Source organism: Lepisma saccharinum, chromosome 8, assembly GCF_977018435.1.
Source record: "Lepisma saccharinum chromosome 8, izLepSacc3.1, whole genome shotgun sequence".
NCBI lineage: Eukaryota > Metazoa > Arthropoda > Insecta > Zygentoma > Lepismatidae > Lepisma > Lepisma saccharinum.
Genome location: NC_139236.1, coordinates 63,299,955 through 63,324,581, shown reverse-complemented (window position 1 = coordinate 63,324,581; position 24,627 = coordinate 63,299,955). Strand labels below are relative to the sequence as shown.

At 40.7% G+C, this 24,627-nt stretch overlaps 2 protein-coding genes across 3 annotated transcripts in view; one reads left to right on the top strand and one right to left on the bottom strand.

The window, feature by feature from the left end:
- Positions 1 to 24,627, bottom strand: part of LOC145991062 (putative G-protein coupled receptor No9) — a 648,328-nt gene that overhangs the window by 489,504 nt on the left and 134,197 nt on the right. The window contains exons 1-2 of one of the 2 annotated variants that reach the window (XM_083126776.1): positions 15,520 to 15,690; positions 2,810 to 2,840 (exon numbers count right to left, since the gene is read on the bottom strand). The gene's annotated coding sequence lies outside the window, so the exon portion shown is untranslated. Of the gene's footprint in view, positions 1 to 2,809; positions 2,841 to 15,519; positions 15,691 to 24,627 lie in introns of those variants that run through there. The other variant, XM_083126774.1, reaches the window with a different exon arrangement.
- On the top strand, positions 8,415 to 13,625 carry LOC145991818 (uncharacterized). The gene has a single exon (XM_083127864.1). It carries the CDS (start codon positions 8,415 to 8,417, stop codon positions 13,623 to 13,625), a length of 5,211 nt encoding a protein of 1,736 aa, XP_082983990.1.

Sequence of the window (24,627 nt, the reverse complement as noted above, 5' to 3'; positions counted from 1 at the left end):
CTTCGCAAATTAGCCAAGAGGCACAAAACGCGAAGTAAAATAAACTAAATCAATCAATCAATCTTTCGTGCACTCGTTCGGCTGTGAACTGGGACGCCCACCCCCCGTGCCCCACTATGATGCCATCACTGGTTCCGACCCACATAGACCACCTTTCGTCATAATTATACATTTTGCATGTGACGTGATATTGTTATATTGGCTGCATCTCTCCACTCTCTATTATCTCCCCAGCTACTTCTTTATAGCGCAATGTTAGACGTGAAATTGACATAATATTGTCGTCAGGGAATTCCTTACTTTCGATTTCATACCACCATCGGTGGATTATTGAGATGGGCGATGCCGCCGGATCTAGATGTTGAAAATTAAGAATAAATTGTCATCAATTTACAGTTAACGATAATAGCAGTGCCCCACCCCTTTGACAACTAACATTACCCTAGAAGGCACTTTATCCAGCCATCGTAAATCTAGATCCATGAGAGTCAGATTTAACTCCATTTAAGGTGAAATTTAGTTCTTTTATGCCCATCAGGTTTGGCAACACTGCGAGGAGGCAAGGGAAAAAGCATTGATCATATGGGTGTATGATTTGATTCATTCTCTTGTGAATATAAAACTTCCGATGGAATAGAAACAGATGTCAACGGGAAGAGGACAGTTTGAAGATGAATTTCACCAGCGGAAAAGTCGAAACTTCCATTTCATTAGCCGCAACTTGATGTTGAAGTTGATTCCCCATAAGGAATACATGGGATTCCAAATATTATTATTAATCATATTTTTCAAACATCGTGTCCAGCTTAATAATCAACATAACAAAATGTTTGCACTTGCAACATGGAGAGAAATTCATACTCTTGGATACACCCAGGGTTTGTTTTAGTAGCAGTGCCCATTCGGGCGATACTGAAATAAATGCACAATTGGTGCGTAATTGTATCTCCTCGCCTTAAGACGTTTTTGGGTCATCGTACTTCGAAAATAGTTCTCGAAGAGATGCAAGGCACAAACAGCCTCCTCGCAACAAGACAGCGTCGAAAGCAAGCACTTTCTGCGGTTGTAAAGTTGTGCTACCTATGCACTATGGGTACTAATCGTTGCAAAGCAAGATACTGCTTACATTTTGGATTTATTCTTGAAATAGTCAACGTTCCTGTTCTTTTTTTCTTCGTTCTCCTTTCTCAACCCTAACATCAACAACATCCACCCACAATTCGCTGCTACTGCTATTCGTTTTCTCATTCCTTTATTTTGTGTCTTTCGAAATGAGAGCCAAAACATTCCAAATGCTGGCGCCTCAGAAGTTCACAACGTGAGGAGACCCATATACAACGACAATAGACGCCGACAATAGAAGTAAAAAGTAGCTTACATTCGTGTGGAAAACAAAGGCGTATATTTTTCGATGGATTGACTCACTAAAGGACACAAGGACTACAGTATCCCCATACTTCTTCCTCTATTCTTGCTCATAATTATAATATACAATGTTTTTTTTCCGTAATTTACTGCGTATTTGGAAGATATACTGAAATAAGAGTAAATGCACAGACACTCTAAACTATAAACGCTCAACTGAGTGATAGTCCCCGCATTGTTGAAGTGCCCATTTCAGAGTAGAATCTTACGTATTTTCGTGCCTGTTGTATGCAAAGGACCTGCCTATATGCATAACTTTTTGACCTTAAATAAAATAAATAATTAAAAAAACTAGAAATATGAGGAAATAAGGACGTACAGTAAATGTTCTCGCAGACAGAGTCCTCAAATACTTGACGCATTTCCCATTATACAAAAAATATTTTGTCACAACATGAAATTTTGTTGCATGTTATACATTGGGCCCCTTATAGGGAGGGGGGCAAGCGAGAAACCCTCCAATCCCGGTTTCGGTGCCCCTGCGTTTGACCGTCAAAAGTGAATGAGTGTAGGGATGGATTCTTCCAGATATGCGCAATGGTGTGTGGTTCAGTTCCTGTGTGCTGAAGGTGTACTGCCAGCAGAGATTGTTCGCCGGTTAAATGCGGTGTACGGGGATGACGCTTTGCAGCATACGGCAGTGTTTAATTGGTGCAAAGAATTCCGAAAACAAGTAGTGCAGCGGACCTGCCACGTCCAGTTGGTTGGTGTTTTAAGTCCCCTTTATGGATAGTAAGGCTAATTGGGACTGGACCTACAGTTTAAAGTGGGATCCGAACCACTACGTACCTCCACCGGGTATCGAACCCGGGATCCCTTGATTACAAGGCCACGACCAGGCCATTCGATATCTGTAGGAATCTATCCCCACACTCATTCACGTTTAACGGTCGAATGTCTACCTGGGAATAAAACAGAACACTAACAATGTGCATGTAACATGCGTAATAGACAAGTGCATCAATAAAAATAATATGTTTTTCCTTGTTTCTACATACACCGAAACCACAGGCCCAGTCCACTTTTTTATCGAACAACCCATAAGCTATTCAAGTTTCTTTTAGCTTTCTGTTCAGTGAGAATACAAAATATATTTTTTTTATTTGATTATGTATATATCCTATATAATCATAAAATGAAATATGTGATTTATATTTTCATCTTTCACGTCTCTTGTACTTTAGGCTAATCGCGACGATGCAGATTAGCTAATGATCAGATGAAACTGATGAGGAACATTTACAAAGCAGCCCAGATCAGAATGAGAATCCAAACCTGCAATGGCGAGATCATGTGTTGACCATTCAACACACTCTGCCATCAAGGCATACCTACATCTACAACAATGAGAAACCCAAGCCAGTCTAAGGTAGGAAGTACTTACCTAGAGCAGAATTGTTGACTGTTGTTGGCATCTGAAAGAGAGAAGACGGTGGTTAGCTTTATGGAAACAGAATATCTGTATTTGTGTGCACAGTTATCCAAGCAGCAGCCGATGTGCATGGATGGACTCTACTTACGATAGCGTTTCTGAATGCAATAACATAACAGGAATGGAAAATATACTTATTGTCGGTTAATAACACCACAAAGAAAGTCGTGTTGGGAATCTCCAGTAACAAGTGAATTCGGATGAGTTTTTAAACTGTTCAAAGCAAATTCGAATGACTTCTCTTTTAAAATGTTAGGTTTCTAATTACACAAGACTTTCTGTGACCTCCAAACATTAGTGTTCCATTGCATCGCTTCTTAATCCCCAGGTTCTTCCTATGCAATAAAGGTAATTTAAAATTTGGTGGTTTCGAGATTATTTACTACATACCACGATATACCGTGCGTCCATTTCGATCTGCAGCCGAGAGATCGGGAGAAGCGCGGCGGGCGGCGCTGACGGAGATGCCGACATTTGCGGCCTGTAATGCCCGCTTATTTTTATAGACATATGCTAAATGGGATTTCTCGACCTTGAGTCAAAAACCCTGATGGAACTGATATGCAACCTATATCCAAACACCATACGTTTGGTGCAGTGAATTTCGGTGAAGTCCGGAGGGCTCATTTAGTCAAATCCACTCTCCTCACCTCCTCGTTGGGGCCCCCTGGGATCTTTCAAGATGCGAAAGAGAGAGTGGTGTGCGGAAAGCAACGGGAAGCTACCGCATATATCTTTTCCCTAGAAAAACTGCAATCATGATGAGTCATTCCAAGGCAAAATATTCCGGACGTAAACTAGCCCCCCATTCGGATGTCCGGGAGGGGGATGTCTGGGAAGGACACGTTATGACAAAGGACACTGATGGGGAAAAGAGAAGCAAACAGAAGGTAAGATTAAGGATTGGAACGTGGAATGTCAGAACCCTGTTACAGTCGGGAAAGCTAGAAAACTTAAAGGCAGAAATGAGAAGAAACAAAGTAGATGTTATGGGAATATCAGAAGTGAGGTGGGAACAGAATGGTGAAATAGTGAGTGATGAGTTCAAGATGTTTTATTCTGGAGGTGATCAACAAGGAAATCGTGGTGTGGGAATAGTGCTAGGACCACGTGTGAAACATAAAGTTATAGCAGTGCGTTATGTGGATGACAGGATTATAATGGTGAAACTTCAAGGAAAGAAGAAAGACTTAGTGTTAATTCAAGTGTATATGCCACATAGTGGGTTGTCAGAAGAAGAAGTGGAGGAAAACTATGAGAAGATAGAGGAATTGATGGAAAAAGAGAGAAAGGGATCGTGCATTATCGTAATGGGTGATTGGAATGCTGTAGTAGGAGAAAGGCAGGATGGAAGTACAGTAGGAAGATATGGATTAGGTGAGAGAAATGAGAGAGGGGAAAGCCTGGTAAATTTCTGTAAAAGAAACTCCCTAATTGTTGGAAACACACTCTTCCAGCAACATAAGAGAAGGAGGTACACCTGGATATGTCCAAGAGATTGTAAAAGATACCAGATAGATTACATACTGGTACAAGAAAGATTTCGAAATTGTTTGAAAAATGCGAAGACATTGCCAGGAGCTGACATTAATTCAGACCACATCTTGCTAATAGGAGAAATCAATCTTACATTGAAGAAGATAACCCAAAACCAGGTGAGCAAGAAACCCCACTTAGAGAAGCTAAGGGAAGAAGACGAAAGACAAAAATTTGCAGAACATTTCCAAGGAAACTATAATAAGTTTAAAGCTAGTTGTATCAATAAGGATGAGATGTGGGATGGAATAAAAAGCTGCTTACAGAAGGCAGTGGATGAAACAATAGGCTACAGGGAAAGGAAAAGTGCAAAGAAACCATGGATTACTGAAAGTATGCTGGAAAAAATGGAGGAACGGAGAAAATGGAAGAATGTAAATACAGAAGAGGGAAGACATAATTACAAGATACTGAATAACCAGCTAAGAAGAGAAACTGACAGGGCAAAAGAACAATGGATGAAACAAAAATGTGAAGAAATTGAAGAACTGGAAAAAAGAGGAAGGTATGACTTGATGTATCGTGAAGTAAACTGCTTGGGCTTCCAAAAGAAGAAATGGAAAACAATGTGGATGATAGAAGACGAGGAAGGATGTGAAATCACAGACAAAAAAGGAATATCGAATGTGTGGGGAAAGTACGTTGAAGAGCTCTACCAGAAAGAGAATCGCCCAGACAGTCTGAATGTAGAAAATGAAGACGACGTGCCTGATGATGAGAAAGGATACTATATCCTGAATGAAGAATTTGAGCAAGCACTCAAAGAAATGAGGAATGGGAAAGCAACGGGCACTGATGAAATTCCTGTTGAACTTATCAGATGCCTGGGAGATGGAAAAAGAGAAATACTGCACTTATGCAATGAAATCTATGAGAAAGGGGATTGGCCACAAGATTTCACGGAGACTGTTTTGGTACCTCTGCAGAAGAAAAGCAATGCCAGAAAATGTTCTGAGTACAGGACAATCAGCTTGATATCTCACTCGGCAAAAATTCTTCTAAGAATTCTGAACAGACGCCTATACTCGAAGGTCAGTGGCGAGTTAGAGGAAGAACAGTTTGGTTTCAGGAAAGGAAGAGGTACAAGGGATGCAATTGGTTTACTGAGGACCATTGGGGAAAGATATTTAGAGAAAGGAAAGGAGGTGTTTGTAGTATTTGTAGACCTGGAGAAAGCCTTTGATAGAGTGAATTGGGTTAAACTTTTAGAAATTCTGAAGAAAATTGGTGTAGATTGGAAAGAGAGAAGACTTCTAAGCAACTTATACATGAATCAACGAGTTAAAGTGAGAACAGGAGACGAAATGACAGAAGGCTGTGAAATTGGAAGAGGAGTACGACAAGGATGCTGCCTATCGCCTACTTTGTTTAATATCTATTTAGAAGATATAGTGAAAACTTGTTTCCAGGGCACAGGAGGTGTCAAATTGGGAGGAAGAAGAATAAACTGCATAAGATTTGCTGATGACATGGCATTATTCGCTGAGGATGAAATATCCATAAATAGTATGTTAGAAGAGTTAAACAGCAGCTGTGAGCAGTATGGAATGAAGATTAATGTAAAGAAGACAAAGGCAATGGTTATAGGACGGAAACCAAGGAATATTAATGTGAGAGCAAACAGTGAAACAATCCAGCAAGTGGATAGCTTCAGGTACCTCGGATGCACTATAAGCAGTGACATGAGCTGCAACCAAGAAGTGAAAATGAGAATCGCAATAGCAAAAGAAGCTTTCAATAGAAGAAAAAATGTTTTTTGTGGACCCATGGACATAGGTCTAAGGAAGAGATTAGTGAAATGTTTTGTGTGGAGTGTAGCACTATATGGTGCAGATACCTGGACGTTGAGAAGAAATGAAGAGAAACGACTCGAAGCTTTTGAAATGTGGACATGGCGGAAAATGGAGCGTGTAAAATGGACAGACAAGGTAAGAAACGAAGCCGTACTGAAAAGAGTTGGTGAAAAAAGATCTATACTGGAGACCATCAAGAAGAGGAAAAGAAACTGGTTAGGACACTGTCTAAGAAGAAACTGCCTGCTAAGAGATGCCTTGGAGGGAATGGTTGAAGGAAGAAAAGTCCGTGGAAGAAAGAGATATCAGCTTATGGATGATATTAAATTAACTGGGTCGTATGCTATTACGAAGCGTAAGGCAGAGAACAGGGAAAGCTGGAGATTGCAGTGAAAAACCTGCCAATTAGGCAGAAAACAATGAATGAATGAATGAATGCAGACATTTATATAAATATTGCAAAACGAGCACTAACCTGTGTTATAACACGCAAAAGTTCTTCTGTAATTCATCCAAGTTCTGCTCTTATATACACAAATAAATACGCTATAGAAACGATGTTAAGAGCCACACATAATAAAGCATTTTAATCATAGTTTTGACCAGTAACGTCCTGTTTAAGTTTATATCCTTGAAAGAGTTTTGTGGCCATGGGAATCGTTTGGAGGTTTCGAATGTGCAACACTGTATCAGGATTACACTGCAGACGAAACCGATAAAAGTGAATGGTTTTCGTGAGCTTCCTCGCAATCCGAAATATCCGAGCTCGAGTTTTTTGTTCCTTCGCGACTAGATGAAGACAGAGTTGTAAATATAGTGGCGAGCAATGTAAACCAAGAGCGTGTTAATTTCGTACTGTGCGCAAGAGTGTTATTCTTGGTTACTTGCAGTTACTTGTTTGTGTTATTGTAGTGTGTATGTGTGACGTGTCAGTGAGACGATTGGAATGCCAGCCGCAAGATTCACGTTAGAACAAAGATTTTTTATGTATGACACGTACGTGAAAACAAACTCGTGTGTAGGTAATTTGTACAGAAATTCCCATGCGTTTCAACTCCACACAGAGATACGGTTAGACATCTTGTCCTTAAATTACGAGAAACTGTATCGTTAAATTTTAAAACACCTAAGCAAAAACGACGGATTCTAACCGAAGCAAAACTCGATGATATTGGTGCAGCGTTAGAACGTTCTCCAAACAAACCTCTACGCCGTGTTTCACAAGAGGTGGGCGTGTCAAAATCATCGGCACATACAGTCACTAAGCTACTAAAATTAAAACCATACTCTTATAACACAGGTTAGTGCTCGTTTTGCAATATTTATATAAATGTCTGCATATGTCCATAAAAATAAGCGGGCATTTCAGGCCGCAAATGTCGGCATCTCCGTCAGCGCCGCCCGCCACGCTTCTCCCGATCTCTCGGCTGCAGATCGAAATGGACGCACGGTATGTCCATAAAGTCTCACCCCAACTTGGGTATTGTGAGAACGGCTGGAAATAGGAAGAAATGGCGAAACACGTATTCCATGATGTTCAGGGGGAAACGTTTTGAGGCCAACCATTCCCTATCCGGGCCCCCCACAAGGGGGTAGGTGTTCGGGAATGAAAGCATTCTGCTGCGAGCCGTCTGCGGCGCATGCGCGCGCAGCGAGAAGACTGACTGACTTGCTCATGTGAGCTCGGCCGTGCAACATACTACGCGCGCGTCTCCTATTATCTACGATATTAGACAGTTGTAATTACGGTTCTACATACCATTTATGTATTATTTAGTATTATAAATATTCTAAAATCTAAATCGATGTACCGTATTATTCATCTGGTAGAACTACGCCTAAGGTAAAACAGTTAACTTAAATTACCAGAGTATCAACGCATCAGAAGTCGGTCATTACCGCAACATATGGTCCTCCGCAAAACCGGATGAATTACGGATATCGGTAAACGACGGGACTGGTGAAAGTGCAGTTTAGTGAAGTGAAGTGTTACGGACAGTGAAAGTACAGTGAAGTTACAGAACAAAGCAGTTTTCCCGCCACTTCAGCCACGCCGCGCGAGGGGAAATTAGAGCGAGCTAGGAGAATCAATGGACAGCACGATCCAGTCACAGGGTTGCCAAGAGCAGAGGAATTATCGACGGCTGCAGATTCCATGTACGTGAGTAAATCCTTTTATTTTCCTTTTCCGTGCTTGTTTGTTCATATTCCTAACCTTGCCTGAGAAAATGCCGGAAGAAAGTGAAATGCTTGAGAAGCTAGCGAGACAACGCAGTGTAATTCAAGGACAATTAACTCGGCTTCAAAACTACGTGTCCAATTATGACGAAGCAAGTGGTCATGTAAACGAAATTGTAGCCAGGCATAAGCAACTCGGCAGTGTTTGGTCAAAACTAGAGGATGTAATGGACAAGATATCCGAATTATCAGATCAGCAATCTCACGACGAGAAGAGAGCGTCACTTGAGCAAAGTTACTTCACGTTAGAAGCGAAAATGCTTTCAATAATAGACAAAGACTCGATGAGAAAGAATAATACATGTAAGCCTGAAACTAAATCTCCAATCAAGCTCCCAGATGTAACTTTACCAACTTTTGACGGAAACTATACTCAATTTTCATCTTTTCAAGATATTTTTGTAGCCCTCATAGAAAAAAATGAAACCTTGTCAGACATACAAAGATTGCAGTATTTACGGCTTTCGTTAAAGGGTGATGCATTACAAACGATCGAGAATTTGCAACTCACAGGTGCTAATTACAAGGTTGCCTGGGATTTGATTCAGCGCAAATACAATAATCCAAAGTTAATAGCCGCTGCTTACGTAAATGACATTTTGAATGTATCTTCAGTCACTAAGGAAAGTGTAACAGAATTAAGAAAGTTCACGACTACGATTAGAAGTTCTATAGAAGCATTAAGAAACATTCAGGGAGACGCGGACTTAATTGATATTTTTCTCGTTCAGTATCTTTCAGCTAAATTGGACAAATGTACGAGAAGAGACTTTGAAAAACAATCAAGCAACACAGAATTCAGTACCATCGAAGAATTGCTTATATTTTTGGAAGCTAAGTGCAACTATCTACAGAAATTCGAAGCGAATGAACCTTCGACATCAACGAAGTCGTTTTCAAGGTCACCAGCTGCTAGTAACGTCAGGTCAAGAACGCCACAAGCATCTAACACGTATTTTACTGCATCGGGCAAAAGCTGCATCTATTGCAGAGATGCCTCTCCTTTTCATCCTTTATTCAGATGCCAGTCATTTTTGAAATTGACGAATAAACAGAAATATAAATTCCTGCATGAGAACCGCATATGCACGAATTGTTTGAGCTTTGCTAATCACTCAGTGTTAAATTGTAACGCCGGCTCTTGCAGGTACTGTAGGTTGCGTCATCACACGAGTTTGCACGAAGAAAGGGGTGGCGAGCGCCGTGTACCTCCCCTCCTTCCAGGAAGATCAGCTGCGAACGAAGCAAGTAGTGTTTCCAACCCTCAAGTCGGAGAGGGAACCAGTTCATCGTATTCAGTAAAGAATAAGAACCAGAATGTCTTGCTGGCTACTGCCTGTGTTCTAGCAAAGGACAAAGATGGAAAATACATGCCTTGCCGCATCTTATTGGACCCGGGGTCTCAAGTGAACCTCATTGGTATGGATATGATACAACGTCTTGGGTTACGAAGACAGAGACAAAATACGTTGATACAGGGAATAAGTTCCAACACTGTAAATTCACCTTATGCTGTGAATGTGGAATTAAAATCAAGATTCAATGAATTTACTGTAGAGGCACAATGTTCTGCCTTGAAAAATATTACTGAACGTTTGCCTGCAGAAAAAATGGATACTTCGACATGGGAGATACCTCCAGATATTGACCTGGCGGATGAAAACTTCAATGTTCCTGGAAGGATTGACATTTTAATTTCTGCAAGTGTATTTTTCGATATCCTACTGCCAGAGAAGATGTCGAAACAAGGACCTTATCCTACTTTACAAAATACACAGTTTGGCTGGATTGTAGTGGGCAACACTCCAGGAACAACGTCACATCCAAGCAGATCATTCTTTATACAGGATGAGCCGTTGGACATCCTTTTACATCGTTTCTGGTCGGTGGAAGATTTGTCGGAAGATATTATGTCGCCTAAAGAAAAGAAAATGGAAGCACATTTTCGCCAAACTACAGAAAGGAATGAAGATGGCACTTACACGGTACGCTTACCTTTGACTGAAGATAGATCAGCATTAGGGGAATCTTTGGAATATGCACACTCCAGATTTTTACAGTTAGAACGCCGATTAGAGAGAGAACTGGAATTGAAAGAAGAATATGTGGAATTTATGAACGAGTACGAGAGATTACACCACATGCAAGCAGTGCAGGAAGTGCGAGAGGCGCCCGCAACGGGAGACATCCGATATTTCATCCCCCATCACCCAGTTGTGAATATAGCCAGCTCCACGACGAAAGTACGAGTCGTATTCGACGGTTCAGCAAAAACGACCAGTGGCAGGTCACTCAATTGCCTACAAAGTGCAGGACCGATTCTACAAGAGGATCTGTTCGGGTTACTGCTTCGCTTCAGGACTCATATAATCGCTCTGAAATCTGATATTGAGAAGATGTATAGGATGATTCATATGCACCCTTCTGATAGGAAATTACAGTGCATATTATGGAGAAAATCTCACGACGAACCACTGATGATCTACGAATTAAACACTGTAACTTATGGCCTGACATCTAGCTCATATCTAGCAACTAAATGCCTACAACAACTAGCGACAGACGAAATGCACAACTATCCACAAGCTGCTGAAATACTGAAGAGAGACTTTTATATAGATGACTTGCTGTCAGGGGAAGAAGACGAAAATCAAGCCATTAATCTACGTAAAGAACTGTCAGCATTATTATCGGCAGGAGGATTTAAGCTACGAAAATGGGCATCCAATTCTGCAAGAGTAATGGAAACTATACCTTTAGAGCTACGGGAAGTTAAAGACACGATTCTGTTTAACGACGACAGTACAAAAACTCTAGGTGTCAATTGGAATACCACCGCTGACACTCTTTGCATATTAACGGCCGGAGATTCGTCGCTAGCGCCAGAACACAATGCTGAGTTGGCTACACTCGCACCGGCGAAGAAACATCATCTTACAACCTACCATCCACGCAGCAATCCAGTCGACGGGAGGAAGAAATACATTATAACTTCCCCTACGCGGGATCAAGCAGAGAAAGACACCAACGCTTGTTTTGTAAACAATCACCCAGCTATCAACAATCAAAGAAACAATACGGCTGCTGGTTGCAGCAAACTTCTTTACGATAAACAAAGCTCTTCGACGATACGTGCAAAGAAAGAAAACAATTTGGCCTGCTACGATTTGAACGTTCAAGAAACATTAAGCAAGCGCAGGGTTGCCAGTCAAATCGCGCAACTCTTCGATCCGCTCGGAATTATTGGGCCTGTTATTGCACTGTTTAAACAATTTCTACAGAAACTATGGAAATTAAATGTATCCTGGGACGACGAGTTACCTTCAGATGTATTAAACGAATGGAAGGCTTTACAAGCACAAATATGCCACATTTCAGACATTAAGGTTCCACGATGTATTTTACCTAAAGGGAAGATAATAAACATTCAAATTCACGGGTTTTCTGACGCGTCTGAGAGAATGTACGGCGCGTGCATTTACGTCAGAACTGTAACTGCAGGAGGAGAAGTTAATTCACGGTTATTGTGCAGCAAGGGGAAAGTTGCACCGATTAAGAAAATAACTTTGCCTCGCCTTGAGCTGTGCGCAGCACTTATATTGGCAAAATTAGTTAATAAAGTGATACCTTTATTGAATCTCCAAATAAACAAGGTATATTTATATACAGACTCGCAGATTGTTTTGGCATGGATCGCAAAGGACCCAGAGACATGGAAACCCTTTGTGGCAAATAGAGTGGCTCAAATACAGGAGTACACGCAGGTGTGTGATTGGCGGCATGTAAGGTCAAAGGATAATCCTGCTGATATGTTATCGAGAGGAGTCGAACCCCTGAAGCTAAAGGGAAACTCACTTTGGTTACAAGGATCAGCATTTCTAAGCCAATCAGATCAAGATCCAAAGTTGGCCATCAACGAGATCAGTTTTGGAATGAATGCACCTATAGAAGTACCAGAACGAAGGAAGGTGAAAATAACCTCATTGGTAACTACCCACAAATCAGATGAAATTCTTATGAGATTCTCTAACCTTTTCAGAATGATAAGAGTTATGGCACTTTGTCATATTTTCATTGACAATTGCAAGGGACCCACGAAGAGAAATGTTTATACTTCGAAACTGAATGCCAAGGATTTGCAACGAGCCACAGATACGTGCATTAAAGTAACGCAATCCTTATTCTACGCGCAGGAAATAGAAGACTTAACACACAAGAGAGAAGTTTCTCCGAACAGTGGAATAAAAGATCTGTATCCATTTCTCGACGCCGATTCCATTATTCGCGTGGGCGGACGTTTACAAGAAAGCGATCTCGCTTTTGAGGCTAAACATCAGATAATCTTGCCTCCTAAGGCCCATCTTACACGGCTATTAATTGAATACGAACATCGCAGATTACTTCATGCTGGAACACAGTTACTACTTTCCTCTATCAGACAAAAATATTGGATCTTCCGGGGAAAACAAATAGTTAAGCACATCCTACACTATTGTATTAAATGCCATAGACTTAAATCAGAAGCTAGTAAGCAACTGATGGGACATCTACCGGAGCACAGAATCCGAGCCGCTTATCCATTCATGTACAGTGGCGTAGACTACGCGGGACCGATAAGGATAAAGACTAGAGCGCCAAATTTCGGTGGACTCTGGGAAGCGGCGATTAAATCGCTAAAACATCATCTACGAAGAGTGATGGGAAGCACCATACTAACCTACGAAGAGTTAAGTACCTTACTTTGCCAGATTGAAGCAATATTAAATTCAAGACCACTTTGCATTTTACCCGACGAATCAGATTACCAGATATTAACTCCAGGGCATTTTCTCATTGGCAGACCCATAACAACCTTCCCAGAACCTGACCTTACCCTCATACCTGACAATAGACTCAGCAGATACCAGCTGATACAGAAGATGAGAAGATCCGTTTGGAAGCAGTGGAATAAAGAATACCTCCATTCCCTTCAACAACGCCAGAAGTGGACATCCTCCACCAAAAACTTATCTCCAGGGACAGTTGTACTGCTGAAGGAGGACGACGTACCCCCACTACAGTGGAAACTAGCTAAGGTGGAAGCGGTGCATCCTGGGAACGATGGACTAGTGCGTGTAGTGACAGTGAAAACGAAAGACGGAGTGTTTAGAAGAAGTGTTGGAAAAATTGTGCTCCTCCCCATAGGTAAAGACGGAGATTAGTTGAATTATGTTCATTCAACCGGGGGGAGTATGTTCGGGAATGAAAGCATTCTGCTGCGAGCCGTCTGCGGCGCATGCGCGCGCAGCGAGAAGACTGACTGACTTGCTCATGTGAGCTCGGCCGTGCAACATACTACGCGCGCGTCTCCTATTATCTACGATATTAGACAGTTGTAATTACGGTTCTACATACCATTTATGTATTATTTAGTATTATAAATATTCTAAAATCTAAATCGATGTACCGTATTATTCATCTGGTAGAACTACGCCTAAGGTAAAACAGTTAACTTAAATTACCAGAGTATCAACGCATCAGAAGTCGGTCATTACCGCAACAGTAGGCTGGGTTCGACTCATTTTTTTTCAAATAGCAGACACGTTCAGCAAAGTGCGACGTGCATTTCATACTCGTCTGTTCTACTGCCAAGAAGTGAATGGGGCTCATTTCGAACATCTTCTGTAAATAGTAGGTAAGCTCAATTTGACTTTTAGTGGTGTGCGTGTTGTAACATCTTGTAACCCCCCCCCCCCCCCCCGCCCACCCCCCATTTGCCTTCAGTTGACATTGTACATGTAACTACGTGCCTCCTTCACAATTTGACTTGAGTTGCGATTGTGCATGTCGGTCCTTGTCCTCCTGGTAGCAATCTCAGGGGGCGCGATGATATGCGGTTTTGTGTACGGACGCTTGCCATCTCTTGGAAGGGGGGTGTACGTATCTGTAGACACTGCTCGGATATCTCCGAATCATGCTACAGTGTAGGAACATTTTTCCGGCTCCCACTCTTGTCTAGCATTACTACTGTAGGAGTTGGAGTCCTGTCCAATGCTGGTCATGTTCCACATTTGATTTCACGCCATTGTCAATTGGAGCTACGTAGAGACCCCTGATTTGCTGTATTATTGTTGTTATGATAAGACCTTTCAAACGACATATTCGTCGACCCCCCTTGCTATTTGAAAAAATTGAGTCGACCCCAGCCTACCCCCTTGTTGGGGGCCCGGATAGGGAATGGTTGGCCTCAAAACGTTTCCCCCTGGACATCATGGAATACGTGTTTCGCCATTTCTTTGTATTCCCAGCCGTTCTCACAATACTCAGGGTGGGGTGAGACTTTATGGACCCAGAAGCGTCCATGACTGTACAAGAGGTTGAGAACTTGACCAATTGACTCTTAGCTTCTCAATTCTAATTATGGTCCTTTAAAAATGTCTGCTATCATCACCCTCGATTCCTTGGAGGAAAACTCCCGGGAGGAACCGAGGCTGATGTGACCGCCCAGTGGAGCGTCCCATGTGTCTCGAGGATGTTCATTGAAAATTAAGATGTTAAAATTACTACCATCATGCTTCAAGGAAAACAGATAAATATATATATTAACATAACTTTTATTACACGTCTGATGAAAACAAATTTCAAAATATACTAAAGGTAACAGAAATCCTTTGGAACCATTCTCTACTATTTTACAAATTAGATCTAACGAACTCTACATTTACATTAATGGCTTTAGTGAACGTGGAGTGTATCTGATCGGCGTGCTACCCAGAACTCGAGTGCCGCTCTTGAACACTCGAGCTCGTATTGCGCAGCACCAACCAGATCACGCCTGACGTCATATCTACTTCTTATATTTAACCCTAGAGTTCGCTAGTTAACACAAATATTTTAATGCCACTTAACAAGAACATCGAGTGGTCTTACTGCTTTTGTAACTTTCAAACTGAAAGCATCAATTTGCGAATCGAGATTATGGTTCTGTAGGTAGTAATAATGCTGTAATCTTTACAACGTTAAAAAACTGGAAGTGTTTTGAAATTTGATACGGGTGCAGAACAATTATGCTGTAAAATACGTGCATAACTACAAAAAAGTTAATGAATACGTTACCTTATCTTCTGTCAGTAAAAGCCATGCAGCAGTTTTACAAACTGTTCTGTGAATCTGGAGTTACGCCGCAAATTAAAAGGCAAGATAAACGTATCGGTGGCACTAGAACACTTCCGCGTTATCTCTGTTGCTTTAGTTCCTCTTGAAATAGCAACTACGAACAATTCTCGACCTTATGATTCACCACGGTCGTTTGTCTCTCGCAACACAGACAAAGAGCCACGACACAGCACGAAACACTTCAAGTCCGTGTGCAAGCAACAGGCCTGTCTACGGAAAAGCCTGCTCGCAAGCTGTTTACCACGTCAGAAGTTGCATATTGCCTTCCCCTCAACGGATTGACATATCGGCACAATTCTGTTTCAGTAAACTAATCATAAAAGCTTAAAAGAAGTAGTACTGGTACATTACGTAACGGCTGTGCTAACCACGTGTCAGCTAGGACTATTGATGCACCTGGAATTGTTAGACCTGGGAACAAACATTTTCAGGGTATAGGGAATACTTTATTGTAACGGAACATATCTTTTTCTTGGAATTTCGCCAGCAGTTATTTTGTTAATAACTGTTAACGTACAATGAACAAGCTAAACTATCGCACCGGTGACTGAGTATGTCACGGCGTTGACATAGGTGTGTGTTCCTTTTGCGAGTATCCCATAAACAATCTCACGAATGAATTAGCATGTCTGGGTGCATCGGCACAAATGGCCATTTTCCACCCTTCAAAGTATTCGAGGAAACGTACCCTTATCTAAAATGCTACCTATCCCCTTGACAAAGATGAAAAGTGCAAGATTATAAAGGGACCTGCACGGAACATTAAAAACACGTTAGAAAGATGAGGAGACATTATAAACTTCCTCAGACATAGTGCAAAATGGCCGTGCTTCTCAAAAAGCTAAAAACATTAGTGAAAACACTGTCATCATGTTAAACAATCTCACGTAATCATTATTCACCTTCATCGTCGAGAATCGCTCAAGGATGCAAAAGTCTTAATCCTGCTGAGAGATATTAAACATGAAACCATCGACAAATAGATATTGCCTTTGTATCTTATTTCGACGACAAGGTAAACTGTTTAGTGAACAATGTATATTTTTCATATCTTCTATTTTTTTTCAGGGTATATTCGGTGTAAAGTGATTTAATGTATTTGCGTGGATATATACCTACGGAGCCTCCCGTAAACTTGAAGCACGGGAACTTTTACGCACTTATGAAGTTCGGGAACCTCCCGACAGCTGAGCTGGCATAATCGTCGGTAGAAGGCCTTAGCGGTGTAAGAACCGTGACACTCGCGCGCTGTTCCGAGTACTCCGACAGCAGAATTAGTGGTTGTAATACCAAGTACATCGTGCTATTGTAGAATCCATCGTGTATTTGTATCACTGGCGTTTGTGAGTGTAAGACCTAGACTAGTTCACTATGACACCTGGTTCTAGGCTATGGAGGAAGAGAGAAGACTAGGCTCATTCTTGACGTCTTCAACGTCAACAGTAGTCAGGTTGCAAACTTATAAAAAATCAGGTTGCCAACTTATAAAAAATCAGGTTGCCAACTTATAAAAAATCAGGTTGCCAACTCCTTAAGTATTCAGGTATACAACTTCAGAATCGTCATTATCTTCTCTTTGAAATCAGGTTAATCCACAGTTTCTAATCGATTTTTCTTCAGTATTTTACTTTCTGGCTTCAGGCCATGCATATAGCCTAGCTAGCCTGGAATATACGCTCCTGATTTGTATATTATAGTTATAAAATCTGTATATATCGTATTTGCTTGTGTCTTCTGTTCCACGCAGCGTACAGAAAGGAACGAATTTCGGATTATTCGGAAGAGCAGTCAGTGTGCGAATTAACCGGGAGATTGCTGAGGACACACACACACAAAAACACTTTGTCCCGGCAAAAGAAAGCTATTTTTATTCCTGCCAGGGATGTTTTAATCCCCATTATAGAAATTGGAATCGAAAGCATTTAGTATAATTACCATTTCTTAACGAGGCTACGTAACAAACGCAATTGAAAAATCATTCGTGGGCATTAATGGTTCAGTCCTCAAAGATTTTCCTGTCGAAAAGTATACAGGCACTTTAGTATTATACAGACTAACCTCCAATTAGGTACCTAACCTAACTCAACCTAACCTAACCTTCATATCTAATTAGTACGCCATAGGAACCTAACTTATTACTAGACCTCGGATTTTTAGGTTCTAAAAAGTGTGCTTTTAGGTTTCTAAAATAGATTCCAAAAATACAAAAATAGGTTCTAAAAATGTTAAAATAGGTCCTAAAAATCTTAAAATAGGCTCGAAAAATTATGAAGTAGGTTACAGAAAACTTGAAATCGTTCACAATTACTGAAAAATATTAATTAGGTACAATAGTTGAAAACAAAATTACAAAATAATCGCAAGAAATTTTAATAGTTGCATACATAAAAACAAATATTAATTTTGTAACCAAATTTTCATTTGTATACATCATAATTCAAAATTATCCACAAATTATTGTAATACTATACTTCTGCTGTTAGCAAAAGTTTCTTGTTTATAATATAAACATATTATGAAAAATGAAGTATGTATAATTTGCTGCACAATACCAGGGTAGCTACTCACTGGGAATTCCTTGAATTCTGGGAATCAATCTTGAAAAATTGCAACTTCTATTAGTCCAAATCACATTGAATTTATACATATTTTTAAATGTCGAGGCAAGTTTTTCAAGATGAAGGAAAAGAAAGCTGCATGGTTATAAAACAGAATTCTCTCAATCAGTTTACTTTGTTATTGTCCTTTGTAGAACAACCTGACAGACGAAAGATTATTGCAAAATAAGATATATTGAAATTGATTAAGTAAATTTGAGTTTGAAATTATATTGTATTTCGAGCCTGAGTATGTGAAATGGCAAATGTACACTCCCCATCTTAAACTAAATATTTTAAATACATGTACCGTTTAATTGATTTGAATTAGAAATTTTGGATGCATTGGAATCACAAGGACCCTTTATATTCTTAATATATTTCTGTGCTGAAATAGGAAAAACATCTGCTTGTATCTGCCATCACGATTACATAACAATATTTTTCATGTTATTCATAGTCAAACTCTGCCTTTTGTCTGTAAGGATCATCTTATATGCTGAAAATGATCTTTCAACAGAAGCATTAGCAGTGGCACAAGTTTGAATTTTTTAGAAATTTGAAGTTTGCATTTTGGACTGTGCACGTAGCAGTGGTGCCAGTCATGTTGTTTAAAACTTCGAAAAATCACCGTGGACTTGGGGGGAGGTAAATGGACAGAGAGCGTGTTTCAATTACGTTAGTCACTGAATCTTTCGTCACGAAACGGAACAAATACATTTGCTTCATATAAAAACCCTGCAAAATCTTAAAAAATATATAAAAACCTAAAAAAAGTTTGATTTAGGTGCATAAACATAAAATAGGTTCTGACTAGCAAAATAGGTTATTTAAGGCTCTATAAAACTTCATCAGTTGTTGCGGTTTTTTAATGAAACGCAAACTTAACTTGTTGTTTCTTATTTACCTGGAAGGGAAAAAATAGGTTAAAAACCTAAAATCCGAGATGTACTTACTAATTGGAAGTACACTATCTGCCAAAAAGTAATTGGGCACCTATGATGGTGGTTAATTTTAGTATCTAATTTGAATCATTTAGTGGGACCACTGGTGGTTGTTCGTGGCACAATGAACTCACAGGCATACTGTACAATACTAGACAATGAAATGCTCCCAACCTTGTGGCGTTTTTACGGAATGGACCCCTGTTACTTCCAGGATTACAATGTTAGGTGGCATGTTTCGGAGGCTGCTATGCAGTGGTATGCCGGCAACAATGTTCACCGATTGGTCTGGCTTGCACAGAGTCCTCATCTCAATCCCACAGAACACCTTTCGGAGGCATTGGACGGGCGGGTGAGGTCTCGGGAGATGCGGCCAAATTTTGTCCAACTGAGTGAGATCTTGCAAGAGGAATGGCGACATATTCCAATGGACGTCCTCCACAAACTAGTCGAGAGCATGCCTGACAGAGTGGCTGCTGTTATAGCAGCAAGAGGTGTCTCCACGAGGTTCTAACAGGGTTCGCACCACTAGACAACCATTTTGTACACGTGCCCAATTACTTTTTGGTAGATAGTGTAGTCCGTATAATACTAAAGTACCGATGAACGTTAAGTTCTTGTCTATGAGTTTGGGTTTTCTTAGAATGTTAGTATACTGTTTCTAAATTGTGTAAAATGTTATCATAAGCAGCAAGGTTATAGTTTAGTTTACCTACTGGTAATATACCAATTTGCATGCCCCCTTTAAAAAAAATACCTTCCGAAATGAAACACAAATGCGGCACTCAGTGGGCATCCCCCTCAAAGAAAAAAGCTTTATTCGCACAGTGAGGAAGAGGGGTGGATTTCAGCCAGATAGCCGCAGTTGTGTCGGGCTTTCTGGATACTGACACTCAACATAAATTGTAGCCCGTGTAGGAATACCTTGGCCAGCTTCTCTCAAACTAACAAGTTCATTTTTTGTACCACCGGAGTTATCATGCTTCACAAAAAAAAAAATCCACGTCGCCTCATGCATATTTTATTCTCGTAGTTCACGATTTACGATCCAACATTTACATATTTATTTCGCTCCGATGCATCAGATGATTTCCCCCCAACTTGGAAGTTTTCTTGTCTTATCGTGCCACCCCCAACTACCACGAACCACGTGACAACTCTCTTCCATTTCGCGTGTCCTGCGGTGACTTACTGCCCACTGCAACGCCAGTGCAAGCGAAGTGGGTGCGTGAACACGAACCATGTGGACGATTTCCTCCACCTTATCGCAATGATTGCGGTAACATGGTTCGGTCTCCAATAAGTGGTTCCGTGGGTGACCTTTGCGTTCTATGACCCCTCCATGTGATTCTCTTTTCACCGAAATTTCACGAATTATTCACCTTTGTTTGATGTGCGACTTCTAGATCACCAGGGAGGGGTGGTGGTGCGATTTCAGGGGGTAAAGGTTAAATTTAGCGCCAAAGTTGCCAAAAATTAAGCTTTTGTGAAAAAATAAATTGAGGGAGTGTTTAGAAATATTTGGGGAGGGTATTAGGGAAATGTGGGCAAATCACTGCACTCGTCAGTAAAAAGCCAAGAATCGGCGATCTATTCTCTTTTGTTCGGCTGGTATCGTTTAATTCCGTGCCTCAAGGAGCCGAACGCTGCTTTAAGGATAAACAAATGAGTGTCGGAAGCACCACCTGTTACCAAACCTACTCTAAGTGCACGACAATATCATTTATATATACAGGGTGCTCGGAAATTCCCCTTACAAACTTCTAGGGCAAGTAGAGGGGACTGAGTAGACAATATTTGGAATAGGAACCCATGTCCGGTAAAGGTACAGTTTCCGTGCTACAACCATGACAATGTGTCGGATGTGCCTGTGTTGGTATGCAACCGGGTAGGCAGTACATGACGTCAGAAGATCACCTGATGGCACGTGACGTCTACAAATTGTTGCGTTCCACTGTCGACACAGATGTTGATCAATGAATACAGTAGTACGTTTCTTTTTTGTTCCCTTGGCATTGTTACCAAATAAATTTGTTTGTATTATGGACTGAGTCACATGTCATTCACTTCTGTACCTTACGTAACACCTCATTTGACATGGTTGTAATAAATGATTACACTTTAGGTCATCAGGTGATCTTCTGACATCATGTACTGCCTACCCGATTGCATACCAACACAGGCACATCCGACATATTGTCATGGTTGTAGCACGGAAACGGTACCTTTCCGGACATGGATTCCTATTCCAAATATTGTCTACTCAGTCCACTATACTTGCCATAGAAGTTTGTACGGGGAATTTCCGAGCACCCTGTATATATATATATATATATAAACATGTTTAAAAATCATCTCATGAATGAGAGCAAATAGTTGTTTGTTACAAACGTAACACACAAAGGCTGATTTAAGTTCGTCAACTTTGCCACAGTTCACTTCGTAACTGAGATTGCAACCCCACTAGGGTACAGAGACTGTTGGAGGAAAGAAATAACAATTGAGCTGTCAGCTGAAGTGGTGTTGGTCTTCAAAAGATGATGTCTTTAATTTTTCATGATAGATACAGGGTGTCCAAGAATTATCTTTTCAACTTCAATCGCACCATATAACTCCAATTCTAAATCACATATTTACATGCTGTTTGTTGTACATGATGCAGAAACTCAAAGTTTATTTCCACGTTGAAGGTGACTCATCAGTGATTGACCATGTGGACGCCACAGGAGAAAGTGCAATGTGTGTCTTGGTTAATAGAGACTAAACCAGACAGGCAGGTACAGCGCAACATTCGCACTACGTGCGTATGGACTCTCTTCCTGTGGAGTTACGTGAAGGATTCTGCGTACCGTACAAACATTGCGAACCTCACTGAACTCAAGCAACGAATCGTTGATGCGTTCCACACCATTACAAATGACATGTTACAGCGTACATAGGCGGAAATTGAATTTCGGTGCTCACGTTGAAGGTAAAAACTTTATGCCTTTCTGCATTATGTACAACGAGCAGCATGTAAATATGTGACTTAAGCCGGCTTTAGACGAAAGCATTTCCTTTAACATTTTTGCTAGCATAAATGCTACGCAAATGCTTCCAAAAATGTTATAACAGAAAGTACTTTACACGAAAGCATTTTATGGAACATTTCGGTTAGCTGTTTCAATTACAATACATACAGCACAAAAGGCACGTCGAGTTATACCGTCAATGCTGTGTGCGCGGTGTTTACAATTGAAAAAGCTAAAATATTCTTCCATACGTGTATAGTAAACGTTGTAAAGTATGTATTTTATCAGCGCCATTCTTCTCTGCCTAAAACCATTTAATACGAAGCGATATTCCTCTCGGTTGAATAGTTATCGTGTTTTAAACATGTGAAGTGATACGTTGTTTACATCTCACGCGGCCGCCATTACAACTGCACATGTGACCTAGAGGTCGCTTCTGATTGGTTACGCTACGAAAAATGATACGGACCGAGCCTATCCTTGAGAAATGCCATGAAATATACCATGGCAACTGAAATGTCATAACATGCTAAGGAAAAATGCTTTCGTCTAAAGCGGGCTTTAGAATTGGAGTTATTAAAACTTGAAGATAATTCTTGGACACCCTGTATCTTCTAAACCTAAATTCTCTATCTGTGCGTATGTAGAAACCCTACTCATAAATACAATGGTAAAATACGTCACTGATCTTATTAGGAACTGCTAGAAACACTTGCTGCATGTGGTAATGAGCTTCAAGATACCTTGCATCACCCCCGACGAAAATTCTGCACTCGTCATTGGCTAGAGAGACCCATATCAGTGGCGTGCGGTGCTAAATCAGGCAGGGGAACAGGTGACCTGCACTTGCCCCCAGCTCCCATACCTGTCGTAATATAATGCAGTTGACCAAGTAAAATTCAACCCTTACTGAAATGAACCAAATAAACATACGATACATATGTTACAAATTGTCAGAAGTGACATACATGAAGCACGTTAAAATTATGACAATAACATTGTTAAAGCAGATATGATATAATGTAAAGAAAACATTAAAAACAAAATTGTTGATGCACAACAAAGAAAAAAAATAATGAAAGCAATTTATGAGTGATCAGAGGAAATAAATGTTTGGTCGAAACCTGTTTCATCTCTCTATTTGTAGATTACTTTGGCATTTTTTTTGTGTGTGTGGAGAGTTGAGTATTCTTGTAATTCAAACGTCCTCAATGAAATAATTACATTCAGATTGCCGAGTTTTTTCATGACTTCCGCTAGATTTGTAGAAATTGTGACAAAACCCGAACTGTTCCAAACTCCCTTCTCAGGAACAAACAAGGACAACAATAATTTGCCGCTGGAAGAGTATCCATTTAATCATTTTACAGAGTTGTTGTAACTTGTTTGAAAATGCCTTGTATATGATTTCGTTTTAGCCTTTAATCCAGTTAGGATAGGTATTGCTTTGCTGTCTTTTCTGTAAAGTTCAATGAACTAAAAGCTTTCGTCTTCAGTCGGTCGATCATACAACATTCGGAACCCTACGCTCGCAACAATCGCTTTCTTGTCCTACCGCTGCGTGCGTCTTGGGGCTGGTGGAACAGCTTGACGCGAGCTGTTCCCTCGGAAGCTATTTCGCAGCGTTTAGCCAAGGCATTTAGCAGACGCTTAGACTGTAGAAGATTTTTCCAGTTCGTTATGAATGACAAGACGCAATTTTGCAATGAAATTAGGGAAATATGGACTTACTACACTCAAAACTATCATTACGACGCAATTAAACTTTAGCACTTAGCAAAAATTAGAAGGAAAAGGAATTCGCTATGTCTCTCGCAGGGAACAGCTAGAGAGTTCAGCTTCCGTGGTGAGGATCGTTTACCTTCGCGCGTGGTCGGAAATACTCGGCATCAGGGCCGTAGAGGGTGGAACCAAGGTTGAATGACGAGGGTAGGTGAAGTAAACAAACGCCCAGTCACGGTGAAAGTTTTTCTTCGGCGTTACTTTTGGAAATGTTGATTTCGGGAGAAAGAAGTGTTCTTATTATGTTAATATAGATAATTTAAATAGCTTCAATGGGCGATAAGTAGGAGGGAACAACACTGACCCATATGCAGTAGCAGCTTCTGCCTATTCGCACATGCTGTTATTATACTTATTTTTTGAACTCTATCTCCTTCGAAACATCAAGAGTTTCCACGCCGCTTCACCAAGAGAGGTGATGGAGAAGCATGCGATGATTTCAACCCGCGTAGACAGAGGCAAGCTCGCACAATGCGAGTTTCGTTCCCTCTGAAGCTGTTGCAGCAGTCGCGTAGAGGACGCTGATTGGAACTTTTGCCTTGGGCGCCGTGCCTGGAGAATTTGCATCATTTAGGAAACCCTTAAACACAGCGGTCGGTGTGTTAGTAAATGTAGTGTTGCAAACCCATTCCATTGGAAATCGTGTGACGGTGTCGAGGCAAACCATACATCATTGCAAATTGAGTGATTTTTTTTTTTTTTTTTGAGAAGGGA